The 23819-nt window shown below is 59.5% G+C and overlaps 2 protein-coding genes across 2 annotated transcripts in view; one reads left to right on the top strand and one right to left on the bottom strand.

Annotated features, from left to right (window-relative positions):
• The window catches only part of LOC119090863 (unconventional myosin-Vb-like), a 37603-nt gene extending 26409 nt beyond the window's left edge, over positions 1 to 11194 (top strand). The window contains 9 exon segments of the mRNA XM_037213601.1: positions 6444 to 6590; positions 7636 to 7877; positions 8286 to 8393; positions 8692 to 8946; positions 9425 to 9559; positions 10005 to 10073; positions 10075 to 10134; positions 10354 to 10473; positions 10934 to 11194. Coding sequence (XP_037069496.1) covers positions 6444 to 6590; positions 7636 to 7877; positions 8286 to 8393; positions 8692 to 8946; positions 9425 to 9559; positions 10005 to 10073; positions 10075 to 10134; positions 10354 to 10473; positions 10934 to 11059 — 1262 coding nt within the window. The 3' untranslated portion in view covers positions 11060 to 11194.
• Positions 11195 to 12499: 1305 nt separating this feature from the next.
• Positions 12500 to 18119, bottom strand: LOC119090865 (nidogen-2). Its single transcript, XM_037213603.1, has 5 exons — positions 18010 to 18119; positions 17359 to 17509; positions 13490 to 13552; positions 13102 to 13236; positions 12500 to 12712 (listed from the first exon to the last, which is right to left on the bottom strand). Exons 1-5 carry the CDS (start codon positions 18031 to 18033, stop codon positions 12657 to 12659), a joined length of 429 nt encoding a protein of 142 aa, XP_037069498.1. The 5' UTR covers positions 18034 to 18119; the 3' UTR covers positions 12500 to 12656.
• Between the last annotated feature and the right edge of the window lie 5700 nt (positions 18120 to 23819).

Below are 23819 nucleotides of genomic sequence, written 5' to 3'. Positions count from 1 at the left end.
CAGGTCGCAGTTTGCGTGCGAGATCGGTCGTCGGGACGCGCGTCTGAATTCCTTGCGAGCGCTGCGGGGGTAACTCTCCGCCGGTTAAATTGTCATCCGTTTGCTCGCATCCACAGCAACCAGCGCCGGCGGATGCTGCAGTGCGTATCCCTGTCGAGGGGGCACTGCGGCACTGCGCCGCCAGCCGGCTCCAGGGACTTAAGCGCGGGCGGCGCCGCTCGTGGAACTGGCGCTGTCGTCTGTGACGGGCCGGGCGAACGGCGCCGCTCGGCGCTCCGGCGCTCGGGCGGGCTGGCGGGCTGTGAGGCCGCGGCCCCGCTGCCCTCTCATTATCTGCTCTCCATTACCGTTTTTGTGCGTGACGGGCTCACGCATAGCGTGCCGGGATAGGAAACGAGGAGAGGGAGCAGAGCTGAACCAACACTGCGCGTCGTAGTTCAGAGCAGAGCAGAGCACGGGATGGGAAGAGGAAGTGACAGAGAGCGGAAAAAGAAGAGAGAATATGACAGGATAGCATAGCACCGCACAGCACACCACAGCACAACACATGGCAGGACAGGACAGGACAGGACAGCAGAAAGGGCAGGGCAGGGCAGGGCAGGGCAGGGCAGGGCAGGGCAGGGCAGGGCAGGGCAGGGCAGGGCAGGGCAGGGCTGGGCTGGGCTGGGCTGGGCTGGGCTGGGCTGGGCTGGGCTGGGCTGGGCTGGGCTGGGCTGGGCTGGGCTGGGCTGGGCTGGGCTGGGCTGGGCTGGGCTGGGCTGGGCTGGGCTGGGCTGGGCTGGGCTGGGCTGGGCTGGGCTGGGCTGGGCTGGGCAGGGTAGGGCAGGGCAGGGCAGGGCAGGGTAGGGTAGGGTAGGGTAGGGCAGGGCAGGGGAGGACAGGACGGGCAAGAAAAAGAAAAAGACAGGGATGTGAGAACAGAAGCGAAGATGAGGACATAAAAGAGACAGAGACAGACAGAGACATGCAGGCAATCAGACAGGCGCGCAGGACATGCGTGAGCTGTTAACGTTTCCGTGTTCGTGCGGATGATCGCGTGTCTGTCTGTTATTGGCCATTGAGAGCCATCAGCGGGCTGTTAGCATCAATCGACGGCTGGTCCGCATGCTGTACCTTCAGCTGCCTGGTGGGTTGTTCGATTGGGGCCTCTCGGCGGCATGATATCGCCCACCGGCCCATCCCCGCGTGTCGGCCGGCGCTGGGCCGGCAGCGCTTCTTGCGCGCCGCGCGACCTCCCGTGTCAGGCGCTGCGTCACCGGACGGCTCCCGCTGTCAGGCGCTGCGTCACCGGACGGCTCCCGCTGTCAGGCGCTGTGTCACCGGACGGCTCCCGCTGTCAGGCGCTGCGTCACCGGACGGCTCCCGCTGTCAGGCGCTGTGTCACCGGACGGCTCCCGCTGTCAGGCGCCGCGTCACCGGACGGCTCCCGGTCCGTGTCACGGCGGGGTCGTCACTCGCCTTGAGCAGGCCGGCGGGCAGAACGCACCAGAGGCACCGGATACCGCCACGCGCCGGTCCGCGGCCGCGCTTGGCTGCGACTCGCGCTTCCACCGGCGCCGCCCTCCCCACTCGCGGTCGACACGACCACGCCAGCTCGGCGGGACGCTCGTGACGAGCTGGGCTTGCGTGCCGGGCCGCGACGGCCCCATCCGATGTCTGCCGCCGCCGGCCGGCCGCTATCGGGGCTGGCGTTATCGGGCCGGGTCTCGGCCGATAGCCGGCGGCCGGGGCGCCGCTGCCGCAGCGGAGCTGCTGTGCGTGAGACGAGGCAGGTGCGACGCTGCCGGAGCGCGCGACGACGGACGGCGCGGCGAGCGTGACGCCCCGCCGGCGCCGACAGAAGGCGACCTGAGCTGTGTCGCGACGTGGCTGGGAGTGTTTCGTGGACGGCGGCGGCGACAGACGCGGCGTGGGGCTCCCGGCCCGCCTGCGGGACCGCCCGTCGCTCGGTCTGGCAGCGACTGTGACCGAACGGCGGTGACATCCGGTCCGGCGGCGCTGCTCAGCCGGCGGGCAGCGCTCAGCGGCCACCATGCTCGGCTTCGACCGCGCCATGGCCGACCCAGACATGGCCGAGGTGGTGGCTGAGTCGGAGCGCCTGGGCGGCGACGACGAGGGCGCGCTGGGCGAGCTGGTCAGCTCATGGCTAGGCCTGGGCGCCGGCGCGCCGGCCGTGCTGCAGCTGGATGACCAGGGCGTGGCTGCGGCCGACCCGCTGGACCCGGAGAGTGACGCTGCCCCGCCACCGCTCTCGGCGCCCAACCCCCGCCGACGGCGACGGTGACGGCGCGACGCCGTCGTCTCTGGCGGCCGCGCAAGTCGCATCTCCGGCCGCAGCGGCCGACTCTCCTGCCGCGGCGGACGGCTCTCCGGCCGCGGCGGACGGCTCTCCGGCGGTCGGCACGTTCCGTGAGCGGCTGGCCAGCCTGTTCAGCCGGTGGCAGTGGCAGGCAGCGGCCTCGCCTCCCGTCAGTGTGCTGCAGACGCCGCCGCCTCCCGCGCCGCGGCCGTCGGTCGCTCCGCCGCTGGAGCAGACCCGCTCGCCGGCCGCTGCCGCCGCTGCCGCCGCTGCCGGCGCCGGCCGGCCGGACCCGATCCTGCTCAACCCGGGCCTGCTGGAGGTGCTGGAGGGTCGCGCACTGCAGGAGCCGCCGCCTCCGCCGCCGCTGCTGGACCGTCGGCGTCGGTCGGGCGTGGCCGCGGTCGGCCGGCTGCTGCCGCTGCCGCTGCTGCAGCTGTCGCACAGTCAGTTGGCGCGGCGTCGCTCGGCCCCGGCCCGACGCAGTGACGCCGGTCGCTTCTGATGCGGTGGCCCGCTGGTGTGGTGGAGGTGGCCGTGGCGTCCGTGGGACTGACGCTCAGTGTCGGGACAATCAGTGGCTGGCCGCCGTGCTGCTTATGTGGCTGCTGGCTGGGGCTGGTATACTGGCAGGGATTTACAGTGTATAGATCCTGACCTTCCTATAGACTAATGCGTTGTGTTGTATATAGACCAGAACATGGGACAAAGTGAGACGGCGCGTGCCACGAGGTGGAGGTGGCGGGACTGCCGCCGCCGCCTGACTGGAGTGGGCGCGTCAGGCGCCGGTCACGCGGCAGTCAGTCCGGTGCGCCCAGGACAAGGCTGGTCCATAACCCGATCTGTGCGAGACCATGGCTGAACCTCGGCTGGCGCGCGCCCGAGCCTCTCTCCGTGCGAGCTGACTGACACTGGGGCGCGGCATCTGGCCTCTGGCCGCAGGGCTCCGAGTGGCTTCCGACCAAGTTCCTCAGCGGCGCCAGTATCCGCCGTCGGCGGTGAGATGATTTGAACAGCAACGTGGCTTATGGCACGGGCATGGGAACGGACAGGCTTCGGCAATCTTAGCTGGTGCCATATGATGTGTTTGTGGCGATGGTCGAACATCGCAAATTGCTACCGCTGCCGTCTGACCGGGGGTTTGCTGGTTTGCTGCCCGCCTCTCCGACCCCGCTGGTACGCCTCCGTTCTCGGCCGGCGCGCGCTGGACAGTGTTGGCTTGTGCCGCTTCCGTTGTATTTCCGGCCGTGTGACTCGGCTGCTGGTGATATCCCAGTCACAGCCGCGGTGTGACTGCGGACGGGTTTTCAGCCAGACCTGGGACGACTCCCTGCACACAGTCCTCCCCTCGATGGGCCGCCATTCGACGTTCTCTGGTCGCCGCCGTGGCGTGCTCTGCATCAGACGTTCTGTGGGTCAGCGGGCCCGTCAGGGAACCCGCATTTTAAAACCCCGGCGCGGGCTGCAAAGAAGAGGATCGAATTATTGCCTGCTGTGCGCGGTCTGTCCTCCCGGGCATCGAGGCGGCGCTAAGGTTCTGCTGGCTCGGCCTGGCCGCGGAGCCCGCCGTGGCCGTACTGCAGCGCGGCTTCGGGCAGCGGCGGGGTGGAAGGCCTCTGCCCGTGTCGGCCGGGCCCCGGCTCCGGCGGAAGCGTCTGTCCGGCGGCCCGGCCGGGCCGAGTTCCTGCCGCCGTCACCGGCAGCGGCTGGCTGTCCCAAGTGGCGGTCCGTTACCCGCGACCTGACCTCCGGCGGCGGGGTCACACGGCGCCGCCCGAACCCGCCCCGTCATCGGCGGCGGCGCTGGCGGTACCGCGCCGCGTCCGAGCCGCCGGCGGGCGGCCGAGTCGCGGCTCGAGCTGGCCGGTCTCACGCTCGTGGCGGGCTCGGCTGCGGTGGGCGGCGCGCGGGCTGGTGGAGGTCGGGGGCGAGCCCCGCGCCGAGACGTGTCGCCGGACTGCGGCCCCGCGCCGAGACGTGTCGCCGGACTGCGGCCCCGCGCCGAGACGTGTCGCCGGACTGCGGCCCCGCGCCGAGACGTGTCGCCGGACTGCGGCCCCGCGCCGAGACGTGTCGTCGGGCTGCGGCCCCGCGCCGAGACGTGTCGCCGGACTGCGGCCCCGCGCCGAGGCGGTGCGTGTCACCGGAGGGGAGGGACTCGGTCGTTAACAGGGGTTTGTGATTCGCCGTGCGTTCCGACGCAACCCTTCCCCCCCCCCCCCCCCCCCCGAGCTCTCCGCCAGCAAACAGGGTGCCCTGCGGAGCTCCCCGAGCACGACCATTCGGCGCTGGTTCGGTAGACGGCTGGTCACTGGCGCTGCACTTCCGCTGACCTGACCCCGACTGCTTTCGACGGAGTCGGCCGGTTACAGGCGACCTTGCTTCCGGTCGTTAGATGTCCTGTTATCCTGGGCGACACGCCGGTGATGCTACCTGCGTTGAGGTGGAGTCTGCCCATGGTGTTTCCTGCAAGTGCCATGACAAGGTGGCGAAAACCTTGCCTTAAGGCAATGGTTAGGTCAAACGGGGTCACGGCAGCCGAGGACCAGGACGGCCGAATCGTTGCATAAATGCAGCATGTACTATGCAAACGCGTTGCAGTCTCAGGAAGGCAGTGAACCGTGGTGGATTAGCATGTACTTGACCCATTTTGATAAGCTGCGGTGGTCTAAGGGTAGGGATAGGAGGGTTGTAACGTTCCGAAACATTTCAAGTGACTCTGCGTTCTGTGATAGCCCATTAATCATATAACTAGTCGTATCCTTTGCAACGGGAATCGCATGCATGTATGTGATCGTGCAGTCTTCTAATTTTCCCAGATCTAATGACTTGATTGGACTATGCGTTGGCGGGATGTGCCGTAGTTCAGCGGCGCGCGGCCCCATTCTTCAGGCTATTGCAAAGTAACGGACAATTTCCCCTAGTCATAGACACATTGACGAATGACCGGGGTTGAATGGCGGCGAAAGTCAACAGCACGGCCGAGCGTTGCGTGCTTTGGCGCTGCGGCCGGCTGATTGAAGGCCGGTGGTGCTGCAGTGGCGCGCCGCGGGCGGCGTGATGTGGCCATGTCATGGGCCGGCGCCCCGTCCGACCCCGGTCCAGGCTCGGTAACCTCACGCCTGCGCTCCGCTGCTTCGGAGCCCTGTGTCCCGAGTCCAGTCCGGAGCCCGAGCCCGAGCCCGAGCCCGAGCCTGAGCCCGAGCCCGAGCCCGAGCCCGAGCCCGAGCCGAGGCCGGCCCCGGTACCCCCCGTCCGCTTCTGCATGGCCGCTGCACGTTAGAAGGTGTCGTCCCATGCCGCGTGTCTCCTCCATGTTGTGTGCTGTATTTCTGTCCTGGTATCGTGACGGATAATGCTGGAGGACCAGATGGGAGACTGAGGGCTGTCATCTGAATACTCGTCGCATGCGCCTGCGGTCTGGTGAGATCAACTTTGCGCTCTGACGTTATTGTGTGACTGCAGGCCTGTGCTGTGTTCAGTCCTGTCCACGGTCAGCTGCCGGCTGTCTTCTCTCTCTCTCGCTCTCTCTCTTCATCCTCTCTCTCCTCTCGCCTGCTGTCTCTCTCTCCTCCTCTCTGCTCGTCTCTCTCTCCTCCTCTCTCTCCTCTCTCTCCTCTCTCTCCTCTCTCTCTCTCTCTCTCTCTCCTCCTCTCTCTCCTCTCTCGTCCTCTCTCCCTCTCTCTCCTCTCTCTCCTCTCTCTCTCTCTCTCTCTCTCTCTCTCTCTCTCTCTCTCCTCTCTCTCTCTCTCGCACGCACGCACCGCACGCACGCACGCACGCACGCACGCACGCACGCACGCACGCACGCACGCACGCACGCACGCACGCACGCACGCAACGCACGCACGCACGCACGCACGCACGCACGCACGCACGCACGCACGCACGCACGCACACACACACACACCACACACACACACAACACACACACACACATTCGACCTCACTCACTCACTCACTCACTCCTCTCTTTCTCTCCCTCTCACCACAGTGCGCCCTGTTCTCTTCTGACTATGTGTTCTGTCGACAGGCGACGAGTGACCTGTGCTGTTCTGTTCGGTGATCTGTCTGTCGTGCCGTTCTGAGCCGCGCTTTGTGGGCTGGGTGGGACGCTCTGACCGGCCGCCCTGCCCGCCGACAGGCGCCGAGCCCGGTGCTGAGCTGCTGGAGGGGCCGCAGCAGGAGGGCCCCGCCATGCCCGTCATCCGGCACAAGAGCGTCGACTACGTCGGCATGTTCGAGTACAAGAAGGAGGACGAGGAGGCCCTCATCCGCAGTCTCATCTTCGGTGAGGCACCACGCTCAGCGGTCCGCCCAGTCCACCGGGCCGGCTGCTTATGGGCAGTTTTCCCGCACTCGAGGAGATGCCATGTTTTAGTTCTGCTATACAGTTCGGTATGATTCAGTGGAATCTGCCTAACCTGTATTCGGCACTTACCGAGAACTGTTATGTATAAGCCTGTTTCGCTGCCGCAGACATCACGCGTGGCGCCTCTGTTGTGCTTGAAGCAGGACCAGAGTTATTTTCCCGGGCAGTGTCCATCTGTGCATGTGCCGACACCCTGCTGTGCATCCCACTCGCCACACTTGCGGCGCTGCTGTGGCCGGCCTCAGCCAACTGACCAGCCGGCCGGCTGGTCGGCCGGTCATGGCTGCTCTGTAGGGCTCTGTTGCCTGCGGCGCTGTGCTGAGGCGGTGTCCTGGGTCGTTGTGGTGTGGTGGGTCTGGCGGGACTTACTTCGTGTTGGTCTTATGAATGCTCTCACTTGACATATTCACTTGACCTATTTGCTTGAGTGGTGTGTTGAAGTCAGGTTCTTTCTTGAGCGTGCCTCGTTGTGTGGACCGCGTCTCGCAAGCTTTTCAGATGTTAGGATAGTTGTTTACCGAGCTTAAGAGTTCAGTGGTACCGAACTGTCCGTGCCAGGTCTGGCAACGATATGAAGATTGTGTTTTCGATGGAAGACAGTCGTCTGTTAGGGGATGAATTATGGCGTAGCTGCTCGGCGATAAGTCCTGCTGCTCACGTGCTGCGACTGTGACGGTTGCCGTGACTGTGACATGACCTGTCGGCATGAGTGTCGCGGTCACCGTCGCCGCGACTGGGAGCGGAGCCGGGCCGTGACTGGGAGCGGGGCTCAGGATCGGTGACTCGGGGGTTGAGCTCCTTCGCCAGACACACGGCTGGGCCGTCGTCGCGACCGTCACGTGTTTCCGCGACTGTAACCGCGACTGTTGCCGAGACTGTCTCGACGACCTGTGACCCGTGACCGATGTCGCAGCCGATGTTGTCGTGCTGGCGATGGCTGGTGAATTCACCCTCGGTCCGCCAGACCTGCGACCGAAGACGGCGGCCGTCCTGCTGCCCGGCCTGCCCGCCTACATCTTGTTCATGTGCATTCGACACACGGACCATGTCAACGACGACGAGAAGGTGCGCCGCCTGCTGACGGCCGCCATCAACGGCGTCAAGCGCGTGGTGAAGAAGCGACGCGACGACGCCGACTCGCTCGTCATGTGGCTGGCCAACGTGTGCCGCCTGCTGCACAACCTCAAACAGTACAGCGGCGACGTGGTGAGCGGGACGGGACGGGACGGGACGGGACGGGACGGGACGGGACGGGGACGGGACGGGACGGGACGGGACGGGACGGGACGGGACGGGACGGGACGGGACGGGACGGGATGGGACGGAACGGGACGCTTGATGGCATGTGTGAAGCTTACGTGGAAGTGAAGTGGTATCTGAGCATGGGAGGCAAGTATCCAAACGTTGGACGCGTGGACTAATGCTGTGCGAATGCCGGTTCAGTTATTTAATAAAGGCTGTGGTTGCGTTTTGTCTACTGAGGATTAATGTAACCCTGTACCGTGATCCTTATGAAAGGTATGCACACTTAGGCATTGCTTTCCCGACGTAATGTTGGTAGCGCGATTCCGCCCATCTGTCACATCATTCACGTTCAGTTTTGTTGCGTGCCAGGCGTTCCAGTCGGAGAACACTGAGAAGCAGAACGAGCAGTGTCTGAAGAGCTTCGACCTGTCCGAGTACCGCCAGGTGCTCTCCGACGTCGCAATGTGGATATACCAGGTACGCCGGTCTCCCGGCTCGGCCCGCTGCGAATGTGCCGGATATACCAGGTACGCCGGTCTCCCGGCTCGGCCCGCTGCGGATGTGCCGGGTGCGCTTGCCTTGACCCCTCGAAAGTGGCGTGCGAATGTGTCACGTATGCTGCCCCCGTCTGACGCAGCCGTGTGACTATACCTCGTGGACCCGACCAGGCCCTCTGAACCTACCTGGCCGCCGTGCGCGTCAGCAGGGGGTCAGGCGGCTGGGAGAGCGCATGCAGACGATGGTGATGAACTAACCCCGCCATCCTGTGCGGCAGCTGGTGATCAAGCTGCTGGAGGAGCGCGTGCAGCCGGTGGTGGTGCCGGCCGTGCTGGAGCACGAGGCCATCGCCGGCCTGACGGGTCGGCCGGCCGGTATCCGCGGTCGTGCCGGCTCCTCGTCCCGCCAGCTGGAGAGCCCCGTCAGCAGCGAGCACGCCCTGGACGCCCTGATGGCCAGCCTGCGCAAGATCTACCGCACGCTCTGCGAGCTCGGCGTCGACCCGGAGATCACGGCGCAGGTCTTCAAACAGGTCAGCGGGGGCCGCCACTGCACGCGGCGGCCGGGCCCCGGCGCTCATTGGGGAGGCGGCGGCTGCAGGCGGAACACGGCGTCACGTTGGGCCACGGACCGGTGCGGGCCGGCGGGAGGCAGTCAAACCCAGAACGTCCGGCTTCCGCGTCCAGCTGGGGAGGACTGCGGCATGCCTCGTCATGCAGTCTACGTGTGACTCGCGCGTGTCAATCGGCTTGGTTTCTAAGCAGACGCTGTGTAGTCTAGGAGTATTTGGTACCTGGAAAAGGTCGTGTATGCAGGTGGAAACGTCTGTTTGACATGCCCACAGCTGTCTTCAGTACTGGGAAGTTCCGTGTTTCTGCCTGTGATGTGACATATGGCGAGGATAGCTGAGCTGGCGCGTGCTCAGTAGCGGGCTGTCGAGCAGCGTCTGGCTGTCGGCCTGCCGACGCCGCACGCCTCTGATGCTGACTTTTCTCCGTCCCTCTCTCCAGCTGTTCTACTCGATATGCGCGCACTCGCTGAACAACCTGCTGCTGCGCAAGGAGCTGTGCCACTGGACCAAGGGCATGCAGATCCGCTACAACCTCTCGCACCTGGAGCAGTGGTGCAGGGACAACCGGCTCCACGTGAGGCGTGACCCCTGCCGTCCCTCTCCGGCGGCCGCAACGGCGAGGGGCAGGACTGTGGTCTCACTGGTGACGTCGCATTTTCCACCCCTGTCAATCCTCCGGCCAGGGGAATCGATATACGGTTTGGGGGCGGCACCTTTAGGCGCCGGGCACAGCCTAAACCGGGCGGCTTGAGCCTGCCCGGGCCCCGCCCGGGTACCTGTTATTCAGCGCATTATTGGCCTCCATTCGCCGGGAAAAACGCCAGTGGGATGGATGTTGCGACGAGGCTATCACGAGCTGAAGCATTGCGACACACATGCATTACGTCCTGATTTTTCCGTTGCCAATGCTTGGTCGGCACTGGTCGAACGTTTGCCGTTCGGTGGTGCCGTGCAGCCCATGATGTGTGACGCCACGCGGCCGGTCGCCGCTGACGGCCCGCCCTCGCCGCCGGCAGCAGGACCAGGAGACGGGCGTCATGGACACGCTGCAGCCCATCATTCAGGCGTCGCAGCTGCTGCAGGCGCGCAAAAACCGAGGAGGACGTGTCGCGTGTTTGCGACATGTGCGACAAGCTCACCTCTCCCCAGGTGGGTGGCGGGTCCGCCGCGCCGCCGACACCCGCTCTGACGGGCCGGACGTGGCCCGGCCTGGCGCGCGCCGCCGGCTGGCGGTGTGTTCAGCGTGAGAGTGGGGTCGCGCCGACAGACGGACGGTCTGTGACGGCCCTCGCTGGCCGGGGCCTGGGCCGCGCGCGGATTGGCTGTCGGCGTCAGCTGAGCCCACTAACGGGCCTCCCGGTGCCGCAGATCATCAAGATCCTGAACCTGTACACGCCGGACGAATACGAGGAGCGCGTACCGATCAGCTTCATTCGCAAGGTTCAGGACCATCTGCAGAAGCACCGCGAGCCGGACACGGACAGCTCGGTCAGTGGCGGGCTGCGTCAGGCGCCACCGCCTCCACTCGGCTGGTGGTGACCTCTGCTGCATCTGTCGCGATGATAGATGTGATAGTGGGAAGTGGGTTGTGGTGGGAGGGGGAGATAGAATGCAAGGTTGCAATGTTCTGTTGGGTGCTTGACTGCGGTGTTACTAGATTGTTGATGACTACTCGTATTTTGTGAGAAAATGCTCCCGCCAGTCTAGTGAAAATATCGTGTGCACCCAGTTTTGTCTTCAATGTAAACGTGGGTTTACAAAGTGGTTTCGGCTCCCAGCTGTCTATGGGCGATGACATCCTGTGGTAGATTGGTGCTGATTGCGCCGCTGTCTCAGTGGCGGGCCTGAGGACACTGTGTCGGGCTGTGGCACTGTTGGTGTGTAGGCACACCCACCGGCCGCCGCCCGCTCGTCTGACGTCACGGCTGACGTCACGGGCTCGTTGCAGGCGCGGCTGCTGATGGACACCAAGTTCGCCTTCCCCGTGCGGTTCCCGTTCAACCCCTCCAACATCCGGCTAGAGGACATCGAGATCCCGGACATCCTCAACTTGCCCATGCTGAAGAAGTTGTGAGCCGCTTACTGCGCCTACTGCGGTGGAGTCGGCTCCGGGACGGCGCCGACCGAGAGATGGCGCCGTCGGCCCGCCGCCGCCGCCCGGGCGGAGGGCACTGCGCCACGCACGAGCGCGACGGGCGGTCACCACGCCGGCCGGTGCTGACGGACGGCCGCGGCCCGGCTGGCCCGCGCCGATACGCCTGGGGTGTGTACCGAGGGGAAATTACGCCGGCCCCGGCGGCGGGCGCGCCAATCGGCTCGGGCAGGCAACTATTTATGTCTATTTATGTTCTTTGTTATCGATAGCTTTATCATGGTTTGTTGATTTTGCGGAGGATCAGCTTCAGGTCTGTGGCAATACTGTCGACGGCTGCTCTGCTCGCACGGGTGCTGTGCGAGTCGGCAGTGCGGCGCGTGTCTGGCCGGCGGTGCTCCGCAACGGGCAGCTAATTCACGGGATTCCACGACCCCGGCGGGCGTCAGCGATGTATGTTTCCCTCGTCTGCAACGGTCGACGATTCAGTTACGGTCACAATTGGAGCGCTTTATGATTGGCATGTGATTTGACTCGCCGCGTGGCGCGGTCCGCCGCGTCGGCGTCGTCTCGTGCCTCTCCCGGCACGTTCAACGTGACATTCCTTACGATGTGATAGCTGCTCTTTTAGAGATCCCGCCCTCGTTTCGTGTTGCCCGCGCGGTGTCTACTTAGGCCTGCGTCGTTCAGCTCGGTTGGCGCGCGGACGCCAGCGGTCGGCGCCGTTGTTTTGTAACTGCCGGTCGGTGCCGGGGCCCTCCGCGTTAGCCTGCCGCTATGTAGTGGAATATACATGTGCTGCGAGACCGGCCTGTGCAGGCGGCGCGCGGTCGGCAGCGAAGACGCCCAGGCGGCGGCCAGCAGCACAGGCGGGCATGGTAGCCCCGTGACGGGTACGTGAGCCGAGGTGGCCACTGCACTGGTGACTGCCCATTCCTGCCGCTCGGTGAAACGGGGAGCGGAGGGCATTCTGCGGCGCATGAAGGCAGGCGAGGGGATGGAACATGTGGCAGGGTGTGGGACGCAAGTTGTGGCAACTCCAATTTGTCCGTCTCATGCGCGTCTATCAAAGCGTGCCAAAATATCGGCCAGAACGGAGGATTACACCTTTCTGCGAGCTGTCTGCACGTGCCAGTGACTGTCCAGCCGCCACAGACGTCCGACGGTTCGGCGTCTGACCTGGCCAGCTGCTTAATGTGACCACGCGGCGCCTGACAGGTCACAAGCGAACGATGATGGGCGCGTCTCCCGCTCAGCTCGTCATGTGTCGCCACGCCTGCAGCCGCCGGCGAGACAGGGGGCGGCGCGAGTCTGTGTGCTCGGGCGGTGCCGGGGTGGGCACGTTCGCGGGCGTCCTGACGGGCCCCGCTGCCCACAGCCTCGTCAGTCCGGCCACCAGAATCACACACGCCAGACGTTCGCAGAGAGCTGTATTTGTTTGGCCGCGCGCACCACCTCAGCCGCTCGAGCACCGGTGTCGGGGGGAGAGCTTCTACCTCGCGCCGAGGTCGGTCGCGGTCCAATCAGGGCTCCAGCTCCTGCTGCCGCTCCTGCTAGCGGCGGCAGCTGGTGCGGCCGTTTAGGGTTCAGCCCGGGTCTCAGCCGCGCGGAACCTCGTCGCACAGTACTCTTCCTCTGAAAGGGAGCGGGCGGAACGGCAGATCAGATACGCAGACGTGATCTCGCGGGCGCGTCAGACAATGCTCAGTCAGGGCCGGCCGCCCAAAACTAGCGCTTCATTGGGCCCAACAGTTCTGCCTGTCGCCTCTGTAGGCTTCTGGTGTCGCAGAGATAGAGAGTTGCAGGGAACGCCGGCTGTTCCGCGTTTCGCCAACTGAAGCCGCGTCTTGTGACGATTAATCCCCGCCTGGACGGCATCACTCCTGATTTGAGAAACACGAAGATTTCGGAAATTGCGCGGCTGCAGTCGGGCACAAAGATGTCTCATCAGAAAGCAAGCATTCGTTCACTTGGCACCGGCCGACCAACCCGAGCTTGGGCCGGTGGGTGGCCGCGGCACTAACCTGTTTTGCAGCCGACGGTGTAGTAGTCTCCGATGTAACCGTGCCGACACATACACCGGTAGCTGCCGAACGTGTTCATGCAGAGCACGCGCTCGCTGCGGCACTCGTTTCGCTCCAGCCGGCACTCATTGACATCTGGAAAGGCACGCGTGGCCGAAATGGTGAAGCGGGTGAGCCGACCGGGGTGCGTGTCCTTGTAAACATGCATACGTGCTCTATGCTTCTACGTCGCTATGTGTCATTTCAGTGCAGGTACATGTCATCTCGGTAAAGGCAAGCACAGGAGGACGCATTTCCCATTTTGTGCCGAATGGAGCATCACCTGAGCTGAACTGTGTGCTGGTCAGCTCAGACGTTACTATTGGACCCAAGCTGGTGCGAAACTGACCTCCACAGCGGCGGCCATCCCACTGCCAGCCGACCGGACAGCGCAGCGTGGGCGGAGCGTACCCTGCGTCAGACGGCATAGGTCGGCATAGGTCAGACGGCATAGGTCACGACACGGGTGCACTACGGCACGGCGCGGTCTGATAGAGTGATCCGCGTTAGCATCAATAGGAATACCACACAAGTTTGTGTTAGACGCGAAATGATTTGTGCCAAGATATTAAATGCAATGATTTTAAAAAATTTTACCAATACTTACATAATTTGGCAACTAATAATATTTTTGATCGCCAATAACCACGTAAGGAGACCGACCAGAACCTTCGCCAGTGCAGGACAATCGAAAAACGCGCTGACGAAGTGCTGCTTTTGAGCAGTCATGGTTACAATAGTTGAAAAGAATGCGACGCAACGTTATGTAGCAGCGAATTTGAACCTCCCTGAAAAAAACGTCATATGATCAATCACGGCACAAGAATACCGCATCTGACGTCTATTTTACATCACCCTATCTCCGAGGCCAAATTATTAATTTTACTGTCATTTAAGGTCATATTCTAGTTCAAATGACAAAGCCCCACATCATCCAAACGTTGCCTGCTGATTTCGGACTTTTCAGCGTTAGACTATTCACCGGCGCAGGGAACTAGCATCCGTCAGAATTCCGACCTTTCCAGGTCACATTTTACGAGCGCGTAAGAGAACATAGCGTGTATTCGCCCGGACCCGTCCAAAAACCGACTGGCGCATGCGAGCGCCGGGTCCCTGCCGCCGCCTCAGCGGTCGACCCTTCACCCCCGGCGGATCGGGAGACCCGTGGTCAGGCGACGCCCCCCGGCACCCAGCCAGATGCAGAGCTCGGAAGACAGCGAGGGCGAGGGCGCACACCCGCACAATCACACCACACTTCCACCTGATCGCAAGCAATCATGCCACTCTACCAATGTACAACCACTCATAATCGTCAATGAGATCGGTAGGGGCACTGAAGCCGTACAACTCGGCTGGTTGCCGGCGAGCGCGAACCGCTCCTCAGCGGTTCTTGTGACCCTCTCTCCTTGTGGAGGATCCGACCGAGGCGGTGGTAGCGCCGCACCGTTGCTGAACACGAACAAGTCATGTTTCCGCACGCCGCACTCATCCAATTCATGCTCACCACAGCACAGTGATTGAGAATTCGTACTGCCGCTCGACACTTCAGCGCGATCGTTCCACGTTAGCAATGGACACTCAGCAGGTTACGCGAATGACGGGCTCGGTGGCAGCGGCAGGCGGATCTGAACCGCCCCCCCCCCCCGTGTGATCATGATTCGATAGAATGTTCGTCATCGGCAGCGTGCCTGTGTCGTCCCCAAACTCCTCACCCGCACCGGGCATTCGGCTCCCGTCCGAGCCTTTCTGCGGGTTCCGGCGCCGCAGGCACCGCACGTGCCAGGGCGTGCCGTCGGCCTCAACCACCTGGTCCGACACGACCCGCGTAACTACGCCCTGGCGCGACACATCGGTATACCGCGTGGCGGGCCCCCGGCGCCGCATCCACACCGCATCGCCGACGCGAAATGACGATGAGACGGGTTCCTGCATCAGCGGCGGCGCGGGTTCGGCAGCGCGCTGGGTATTCGGCAGGTCAGCACCGCCTGCGCGAAATACCCGCGCCATCGGCGTGCTTAGCGAGTTAGCGCCGTCCCGCGGAGTCGCATTATGCCGATGCACCGCTTCACTGACTGAGCACCGTTGCGGGCGACCATCACATTTATAGTTCGGTGGTGGCGCTCCACGATTTCGTTGCCGCCGGCCTCGTGCGCCGCGCGAAATCACAGCCGAAACCCCCACTTCGCGGCGAATACAGCCATTCGCCGGCTCCGAAATTCAGTGGCATTGACCAGCAAAAGCTCAGCCGGGGCGCCACGTTCTAGGAACCCTCGATGCAGATGATCCGTTACTTCCGCAGCGTCGGACCGTCGCAGTGCGCTCCAAATGCTGCACCGGGACGGCCCGCAGTCTACGATCGTGAGGTAGAGGCGACCTTGGCAATGGGTCACGTCGATCGCGAGTCGGGTCCATGTTGTCGGGACGCCGAGTGAGCCGGACAGCCAGCGAGTCGGCGCCGGGTCAATGGAACGGTACACATCGCACTGGCTGACGACGGCTCGCACGTCGGCCCGTGCCACGTGTCCGCCGAGGTCCCGCCTGGCGTACCACAGGGACCGGCGGATCCCCTGGTGCCACGTCCGTTCGTGTATGCTTTAATCCGGACACGAACGTCGCTTGCCATTAGCTCGTGAACGGCTTCTTGGTCCACCGGGGCACCGCAACTCTTCTTCCGGCCCGACAGTTGCGGACACCGAAGTCGCATCTCGCGAGGGTGCCGTGAAACATTTTGGCGTGGCGGCTGCTGCGGCTGAAGTCGCATCTCGGGGCTCGGCTCGCAGCCAGGTCTGGGAACTCGGGTGAGCGCGTCGGCAGGATTGTCTTGTGACCGCATCAGCTGGAGGGTCACCGAGAGCTGGAACTCGTCGACCAACTGTCGCATGAGGGCAATCCTGCGTCTGATCAGCATCAGCACTTTCGGCGCTCCAGACGCAGCTGCAAGCACGCTTTTCTCAGGGCGACCACGGCCAACCGGGCACCACGCTGGCGCCAGTGGCGCAACTGCTCGGCGCACACGTCAGCGTCCGCGGTGGGCGCGGTCACATGCCGGTTGAGTTCGCAGTAGTCCAACACCGGCCTGACCTTCCTCTTGTGCGGCTGTTGAACTGCCATCAAGGGAATCAGGCCCCGAGCCGGCCCGTCCTCTTGCTCGTCATAGGGCCGGAGCCATCCGTTCGTCATTCACTCAGCCAACTCGCGGTCGTAGGTCTCTCGTGCTTCAGCCGGCACAGCGTATTCACTCACGTCGTTTCCCCAGACGTTCGAGACCACGTCCATGCGCCCACTTCCACGCCACACTCCAGTGAGCGCCGTCGAACCGAGCCGTGAAATCCGCCGCTTTCCAACGCCAGTGAGCTTCGCGTGCCGCTGCCCGGCGCCGCCACGCCGCATGCCGGCTCGTCACTGGCCGACTCCGGCGCCTCCTGCGTTGCCCGCACCCAGCTGCACGTCAGTCGGGAGACCGAACACTGATGCCTCCTAACGCGGTGATGCCGGACATGCCGATCAGCACGTCCAACCCCAATGGACGATCTGGGACCACCAGCTTCGCGAGCATTACTCGCTTGCCTCTAGTCGAACGTCACCTGGGCGGTGCCCACGCAGCCGCAACATTCCATCGTTCACCGTTCGCATCTTGACCGCGCACGGGCGCCACGTGCGGTAGCAGCTCACTGCGAACCAGGGTGTCCGTACATCCCGTGTTGAACAGGGCACGCCGGGGGCGCTGGTCCGCCAGCAGTGTCCACGACTGGTAGAGCGCGCGCTACTGCTCGGAGGACTGCGCTGGCGCCAACGCAGCTCCCCTGCCCGCTTGGGCACCACACCACAGCGCCGGACACTGCCGTGTCGTCCCGGCTGGCGCCACACCACAGGGCCCTAGTTAAGTATAATACAATATTCAAGTTCATGCAATGAGAAAAAAAAACTGATCTAAAAAATCCGAAATCGGTCGGCCGGTAACTTTTGGGCGGGACGGAGATCTTTATCTAATCTTGAATTTGACCTTGAACGTTAGGTAATATTGCGAAATATGACTTCAGATTCGGTGTTCTCGTGCCATAAATGACCACTTTTCGCATTTCCGAGCGAAATCTGAAATTGTCGCTAAAAAGTCACTAGATATGTTGATAATTTCCCGGACATCGTGACGCTTCACTTCTCCAAATATCCTCCAGCCCGTAGACTGGCCAGCTGGTGCGGCGGCCGTCTGTGCTGTACCTGGCGGCCGGAACCTGGGCATGGGCACACCGAGCGGCGTCATCTCCTCGGCGAGCGGCCCGTCGTGGCTCACCAGCCAGCCGGAGGTCTGCTGGTCCTGCTGGGCGGCAGTCGCGGCCGCCAGCAGCGGCAGCCACAGCAGGGTCGCCGCCTGTCAACAGCGCCGGACACTGCCGTGTCGTCCCGGCTGGCGCCACACCAGTGGTCGCCCCGGCCTGATGGCTGGGGGGGGGGGGGGGTATGGCAGCCCGACCAACAGGCTGGAGAAAGGCAGTCTCTAGATGACTTGTTTCTCGTAGATTGAGCAAACTCCTCCGTGTCCCCCCCCCCTCGCTCCCTCCCTCCGTCCAGCATGGGGGCCGCCGTTTCCAACTGACCGGCACACGCAATATCATTTTCTGCACTCTGTTTTGCATCGCCATTGTAGTCATATAGTCGTGCGTGTTTCGTTATAAAAGTGCTCCGTGGATGGCAACAATTAGAAACCGACAGCGCGTTTGTAAAGGGATCGTGGCAATCAGGCTTCCGCGGGCGAACGTCCGACGCTGTAAATTCTGCGGAGAATGGGCCCGAGCTGTCAACGGACGGGTGGTGCCGTTTTTGTTTGTCCCCTACTACGGCGCACATCCGGGGCCGTTCATTCCGACTCACCTGTCGCCGCCTGCTGAGGGTCATGGCGGGCGCTGCTAAGCCGACAGAGGATCCACCGGCGCACGGCCCCGGAGGCGCAGACGGATGCCACTCGCCAGCAGCAGCACGCGTTGTCGGCCGGCTGCCGGACCGAAGCGCTCTGCGCGCTTCGTGCCAGCCGCGGCTGACCGCCGGCCGTGGCCCTGGGGCGAGACGCCGGTCAAAGGGCAGTCGCCGCCGGCCCGCGACAGGAGCGTGCGGCGCGAGGGAAGTCGGACGGGATGCCGAGCTGGGGCGAGAAGCGGTCCTGAATCTGGCCCCTACGAATGCGCAGTTTTCTGCACCATGAGCGTGGCAAAAAGCAGTGGTGTTAAAATAAGCGTGTAGTAACGCGCGAGCAAGCTAGATGCTTGGGGAATCAGTTTTGTTAGGACAATGTCCTATTGCATGTTAGCATGAGCACCCAGTAAAACAAATATCACATTCCAGCGCTCAGCAATGAGGCCGTTGATTGGCATGTGCTGCTTCCCTCACTAGCGATTGCCTGCTAGCTGGTGTGTTCTCACCCAGCGCAGCACCAGCAGGGCGCCCATCTAGCACGGTCATGTTTCAAATGGTACCGAATATTGGTGCCAGGTGTTGCCTAATGAGTACAATCCACCTTGGCATAAAATCAATGTCCTCTGACTTACGGGATTAAGAGATATGCACCGATGGGTCTTCGTAGCTCGAGTTGTCATTGGTATGTTTTTGGCGTCGTATGACCCAAGATGATGCATGAAGTATTATCAAAGGCTACGCTTTCGGGATCACCAAGGCTCGTACAACGAAACTTGAACAAGGAATATTCACCTAGGTCGATGTGGAAAAGGTGACCTCTTGACACGGGTCATAGGTCAGCGTTTCAGCCTTGCATGGTTTCGCACCCAGTCTTATTATCTGATATCTCATGAAATTTTTATTCTGCACATAGCGCCTTTCGTATGTTGCCTATTCCTTCCCCCCCCCCCCGAAAACGCAAATATTCGAGCCTTCGATCAGTACCCTTTTCTTTTTTACCTTATTTTTAAAAGATCAACAACCTTTCATTAGCTTTAAACACGGTTCTTTTGATTTATTTTTGCATTCGGGCTGTCCACCATGGGCGTAGGAACAGGGGGGCCAGGGAGGCCATGGCCCCCACTTTTCAATGTGGAGGGCCAGCAGTGTTAACCGGCCCCCCACCTTTCAGATTAAGGTTGTGTTTAGCTTAATTTTGCACCACATTTAAATATACATGCCCATTTACGTAGCTCACTAGCCATCTTTTTCAAGATACGTCGCCTTTTTCGTTGACTTATTGGCAACCACTAAATGTCATAACCGCAGGCCGACGCCACGCGGCCTATGGAGACTGCAACGCCGGGCGTTTAGGCCGTTGTTGCTATGACTTGCGAGCGCGTATGTTCAAATCCGTATTATATAGTTTTTATCAGTAATCAATTCTGGCTGAATCCTGAACATTTTAAGACGAATACAGATTAGCCATGTTAATGCAAGCTTAAGACCCCGTTTGATCTACAAGTCTACGCTCAGGGATTCCTCAATATCTCTGAAGAAAACAGAACAACACGGAACTGGAACCTGTGTGACAATTATTGGACCACCTTTGGCGATCAGGGGTGTTTTTACGTCAATGAGGGTTCCTGTGCTGATCCGGGGCCAACTGAGTGGGTCAGAAGGCTTCCCTTGTCAGGGAGGGGACAATGTGATATGATAATCCTTCCAATGGCCCCCTGATCCACCAGGAGATCCCGCCCCGTGTCGCTAGAATGACAGCCAGAAGACGCTCCGCGATGGGACGGGAGTAGCCCCTTCAGCTTTTGACCGGAACCGGCTATGTGCCCTTGGTGTTCTACTCAAGGGGCCCCTTGCCCGGAAGGAAATAATGGGCCTTATTATTGTGAGTATAGTGGTCTCATTATTATTGAATAGAGTAGGTCGAAATGATTTTTAAAAAAAACAACAAGGCCATCTCATGTTTGCCTGAGACCGTTCATTTTTTTCCAGAATGGATAAGTGAAAAAGTGCATCAAAAGGTTTGAACATGCCCGCCCGCAACCTAGAGAGCAAGAACAGCGATCGTCCGGGTTGCAGCTTCCGTAAAACCGAACAGCGTTAACCACAGCAAGTGTCACCAGACGGCAGACGCCGTAGTAATCTGTCTTCTGGGCAGATTAGTTGTTACAGAAACACGAAAAATAGAGAATCTACCTTTACTCTTCCAGTTCCACCACCAGATTCCAGCACCACTGCGCGGAGTTTTACGGGCCAATTTGCTCTTATCATCAGTCTAAAAATCGCACACGTGAAACCTGCGCCCAGACTGCTTTGAGCATGTAACATTTGACGTCCTGAAGCGTTCAAAGGTACTTTTTTTAGACTCGTCTTCATTTTCGTCCATCCGTTGGCCAGGGCTCAATATCAGGTGTTCAGCCGACGCTGCGAGGCCTACGGAGACTGCAACGCATGGCGTCGAGGTTTTTTTAAAACAAGATTTGCTAGTACGCATGCTCAAAATTATGTCACATAGCCTTTATTAGTAACCAATTCAAGTGCCTGCAGGTAATTATTTCAGAATCGTTATCATTTTCGTCCACCGGTGGACCATGACGAAAAGTCAACCACTGAGCCAACGCTCTGCGGACCACGGAGACTGCAACGCCTGGTGTCGAGGTTTTTGTTGCTAAGATTTGCGAGCACGCATGCTAAAAAACACGTTCTTTAAGTTGTATCATTGATCGCTTCTGACTAAATATTTTACATTTCCAGACCAACATGGTTTGCCGATGTTAATACACATTGCTGACCACTCGATCTGCAAGCGAAATTTTCACCCTCAAATTTTGACAAAACATATCGATCTACAATCTACCTTCGCGATGTCCTCAATGTCTGTAGAGCGCAGATAAAACATTATGGAAAAGCTTCTGAGTTCTATCGGTTTAGAAGGGGTCCACTAAGCCATTGCAAATTAAGGACACCAGTGATGTATTCTATACGGTCGTTAAACGCCTGATTTCTGCATTTTATTAACCTTAACACGCGCTCGGGTGGGGGGTCAAACTGACTCGCCCCCGAAGGTTTTTCAGAATTGTTTCCGAACGGCCACGCAGCCACGCCATATATTGCACAGCTGTAGACGATTGAATAGTGGATCGCTTGGCATCAAAAGCTGAGATTTACTTACAAGGCCGCTGACCTATGGCAGGCCAAAATCAGGCCATGGTTTCAGCGAAGTCGACTTCTAGGGAGTCGTTCAATCTGATGCAACAATGGAATGTTAGACGAAGCCATACATCTCTGAGATGCTTTCTTAGGCAACACACATATTTCATGAACAAATTACGTTGACCTAAGGTCAGATATAAAGGTCAGACCAAGGTCAAAACCAACCTGTTCTATTACTTTAGGGCTTGCTGTATAGGATAGTCTCTGGTGCTCATTTCGAATCTATCGATTGCAGGAAACACATTATACATTTTCCATGGACTTCTTACAGGTCAGAATAGGTCATTGACCTAAAATGAACTAGGTCAACATTTTTAAAAAAAGAAAAATACCACCTAACGTAGTATTTCTCGCTTACTCCAATGCAAAACTCAGAACCGTCTTGTATGATTTTGGTCACCATGACCTTCAAAAGGTCAGACAACTTCACTGACCTTAACTGAGCATGTGAAGTTTTGCTTAGAGACAGTTATCTAGGTTATGGAAGCCCTTTGGAGACCAACCTGGAATTTGACCTTGTTTGACCTTATTCTATTCAAAAGTCATGGCCTAGGGACCCCAAATTTTGACCTAAGTGAGTTCACGTACAGGCCAATTGGTGTCTCTAGCTCTCTTAGTTCCTGAGATCTCAGGGATGCGAAACTGACCCCTACCTGAGCGAAGGGTATCTAGCCGGCCACCCGGGCGTGTGTTCAAAATGTAAACATAATTTATTTCACGGTAGCCTCTGGTTTCTGTTCCGGTTACCACGTACAAACAACAATGAAACGAAGAAAACCGTATCCCTTGTTAACAAGTAAACCATGTTCGGTGTATTTTTGTGGAGGGATCACCATAAACGTTTTTTTGTCAACCCTGTATTCCTCTTGGCAAGGCTTTGGTTACCCCTTGCCTACACACACACAAGCAGATCAAGTTATCTACGTTGGGCGGGTAATTAAATGGCCGTTGGGCCGTTTCATACCTAAAGTAGGCAGTTTCCCCGCGGCATTTGTCTGTTGCGATGTGTTGTGAGGGAAGATAATTAGGAAAAAGGTACTGTTGCAAGTGTCGCAATACATGTTTTACATCCCAGTTAGTAGCAATGCTGATTCAGAAATGTGCAACAAAGCAGTCATACCATCAGTTCGCCGTCAGTCATTCGGAGACAGCCGGACCAGGACAGCTGCCTCCGACGGCGGATGGGAGCAGGGCTCGGACAAGGAATATATGACAGAAGGGCCTCTATTTTGTAGCTTGGTTTTCAAAGGAGATTCTCCAGTTCTATGACTTTTATCACGTGATTTTTGGCAGTTTCAAGCTTCTAAATTTGTTTACGCCTAAAATGTGACAAGTCTTATCTCTTGAAAAGCAGCCAGCGAAAGGAGGGCGCATGCAAAATCTGTTGCACTGTGAGCTATCGATTCACTTCCAAAACTCTCACCAGCCTATGTTCAGGCCATATTTTGGCATCTACCATGTGACGACAGATGCCTCCTCAATGGCCCAAAATGCCTACCCGCTCGTGGAATTTCGGCTCCCCAGGAAAGACAACGTTGAAATGGATGAATAATCTTGGGAGGCTGGATAGCCTTATTTTCCGAATGGCATAGATGAAGCGGATGGGCAAGAGTGTGCACCGGTGAGAAACAGCTCTAAATGCATACCTAGAATAGCAGTCATTACGTTTGAATAAAGAGCGAAAACCTCCATCTCTACCCCCCACCCCCACCCCACCCCACCCGTTCATCCGGCTTGTTTTCCAGAAAAAGTTCCTGAAGTATGCCCTGAGCTTAGCCCCTCCCCCACTTTTTGAAACGTTCATACGCCTACGGACGTTACAAAAGTGCGAGGTTTGTCTACCAACTGTCATGCCGCTCTGACGCACTCCAATTGCTCAGATATCTTTACAGATTAGCACCAGCGGTATTTGGTTCATTGAATCCACATATATATATATATATATATATATATATATATATATATATATATACCCCTATGGACGTCACAAAGGTGTGTGTGTGTGTGTGTGTGTGTGTGTGTGTGTGTGTGTGTGTGTGTGTGTGTGGTGTGTGTGTGTGTGTGTGTGTGTGTGTGTGTGTGTGTGTGTGTGTGTGTGGTGTGTGTGTGTGTGTGTGTGGTGTGTGTGTGTGTGTGTGTGTGTGTGTGTGTGTGTGTGTGTGTGTGCGTGTGTGTGTGTGTGTGTGTGTGTGTGTGAGTGTGTGTGTCTACAAACACATAACCGCGTGATGATTGCTAACCCAGGCTACGTCATGTGTTGAAAACCGTTTGGTCTGCTGAAATACAGATTAAGTCGGAGCTATGAGGTGGGAAAAAAGCTAAGCACCTGAACTGAGGTACAAGTCATGTCAGATCACGAGCTGCATCTCATGCAAGCAATGACAATGATACATCCCCAGGAAGGAAATGTAATGCCGAGTTCATTGGTGCCATCTGCTTCGTCGGATGATGCCTAGCCCAAAACTTATGCACACAAATGATTGGATATGATCAGTTTCTGTCGCAATGCATTATTTTCTGGTCATTTTAACATGGGACCCAACGATCTAAAAATCTTGAGC

Source organism: Pollicipes pollicipes, unplaced genomic scaffold (assembly GCF_011947565.3).
Source record: "Pollicipes pollicipes isolate AB1234 unplaced genomic scaffold, Ppol_2.1 Scaffold_312;HRSCAF=349_pilon_pilon_pilon, whole genome shotgun sequence".
Lineage (NCBI taxonomy): Eukaryota > Metazoa > Arthropoda > Thecostraca > Pollicipedomorpha > Pollicipedidae > Pollicipes > Pollicipes pollicipes.
This window is presented reverse-complemented; position numbering and strand designations above follow the sequence as displayed.

Coding starts and splice junctions, on each gene's coding strand:
- LOC119090865 (XM_037213603.1), bottom strand. CDS start 18,033: ATGACCCTCAGCAGGCGGCGACAG. Junction 13,237..13,489: donor GGATGGCCGCCGCTGTGGAG/GTCAGTTTCGCA, acceptor GTGCCTTTCCAG/ATGTCAATGAGTGCCGGCTG. Junction 12,713..13,101: donor CACCGTCGGCTGCAAAACAG/GTTAGTGCCGCG, acceptor GCTCCCTTTCAG/AGGAAGAGTACTGTGCGACG.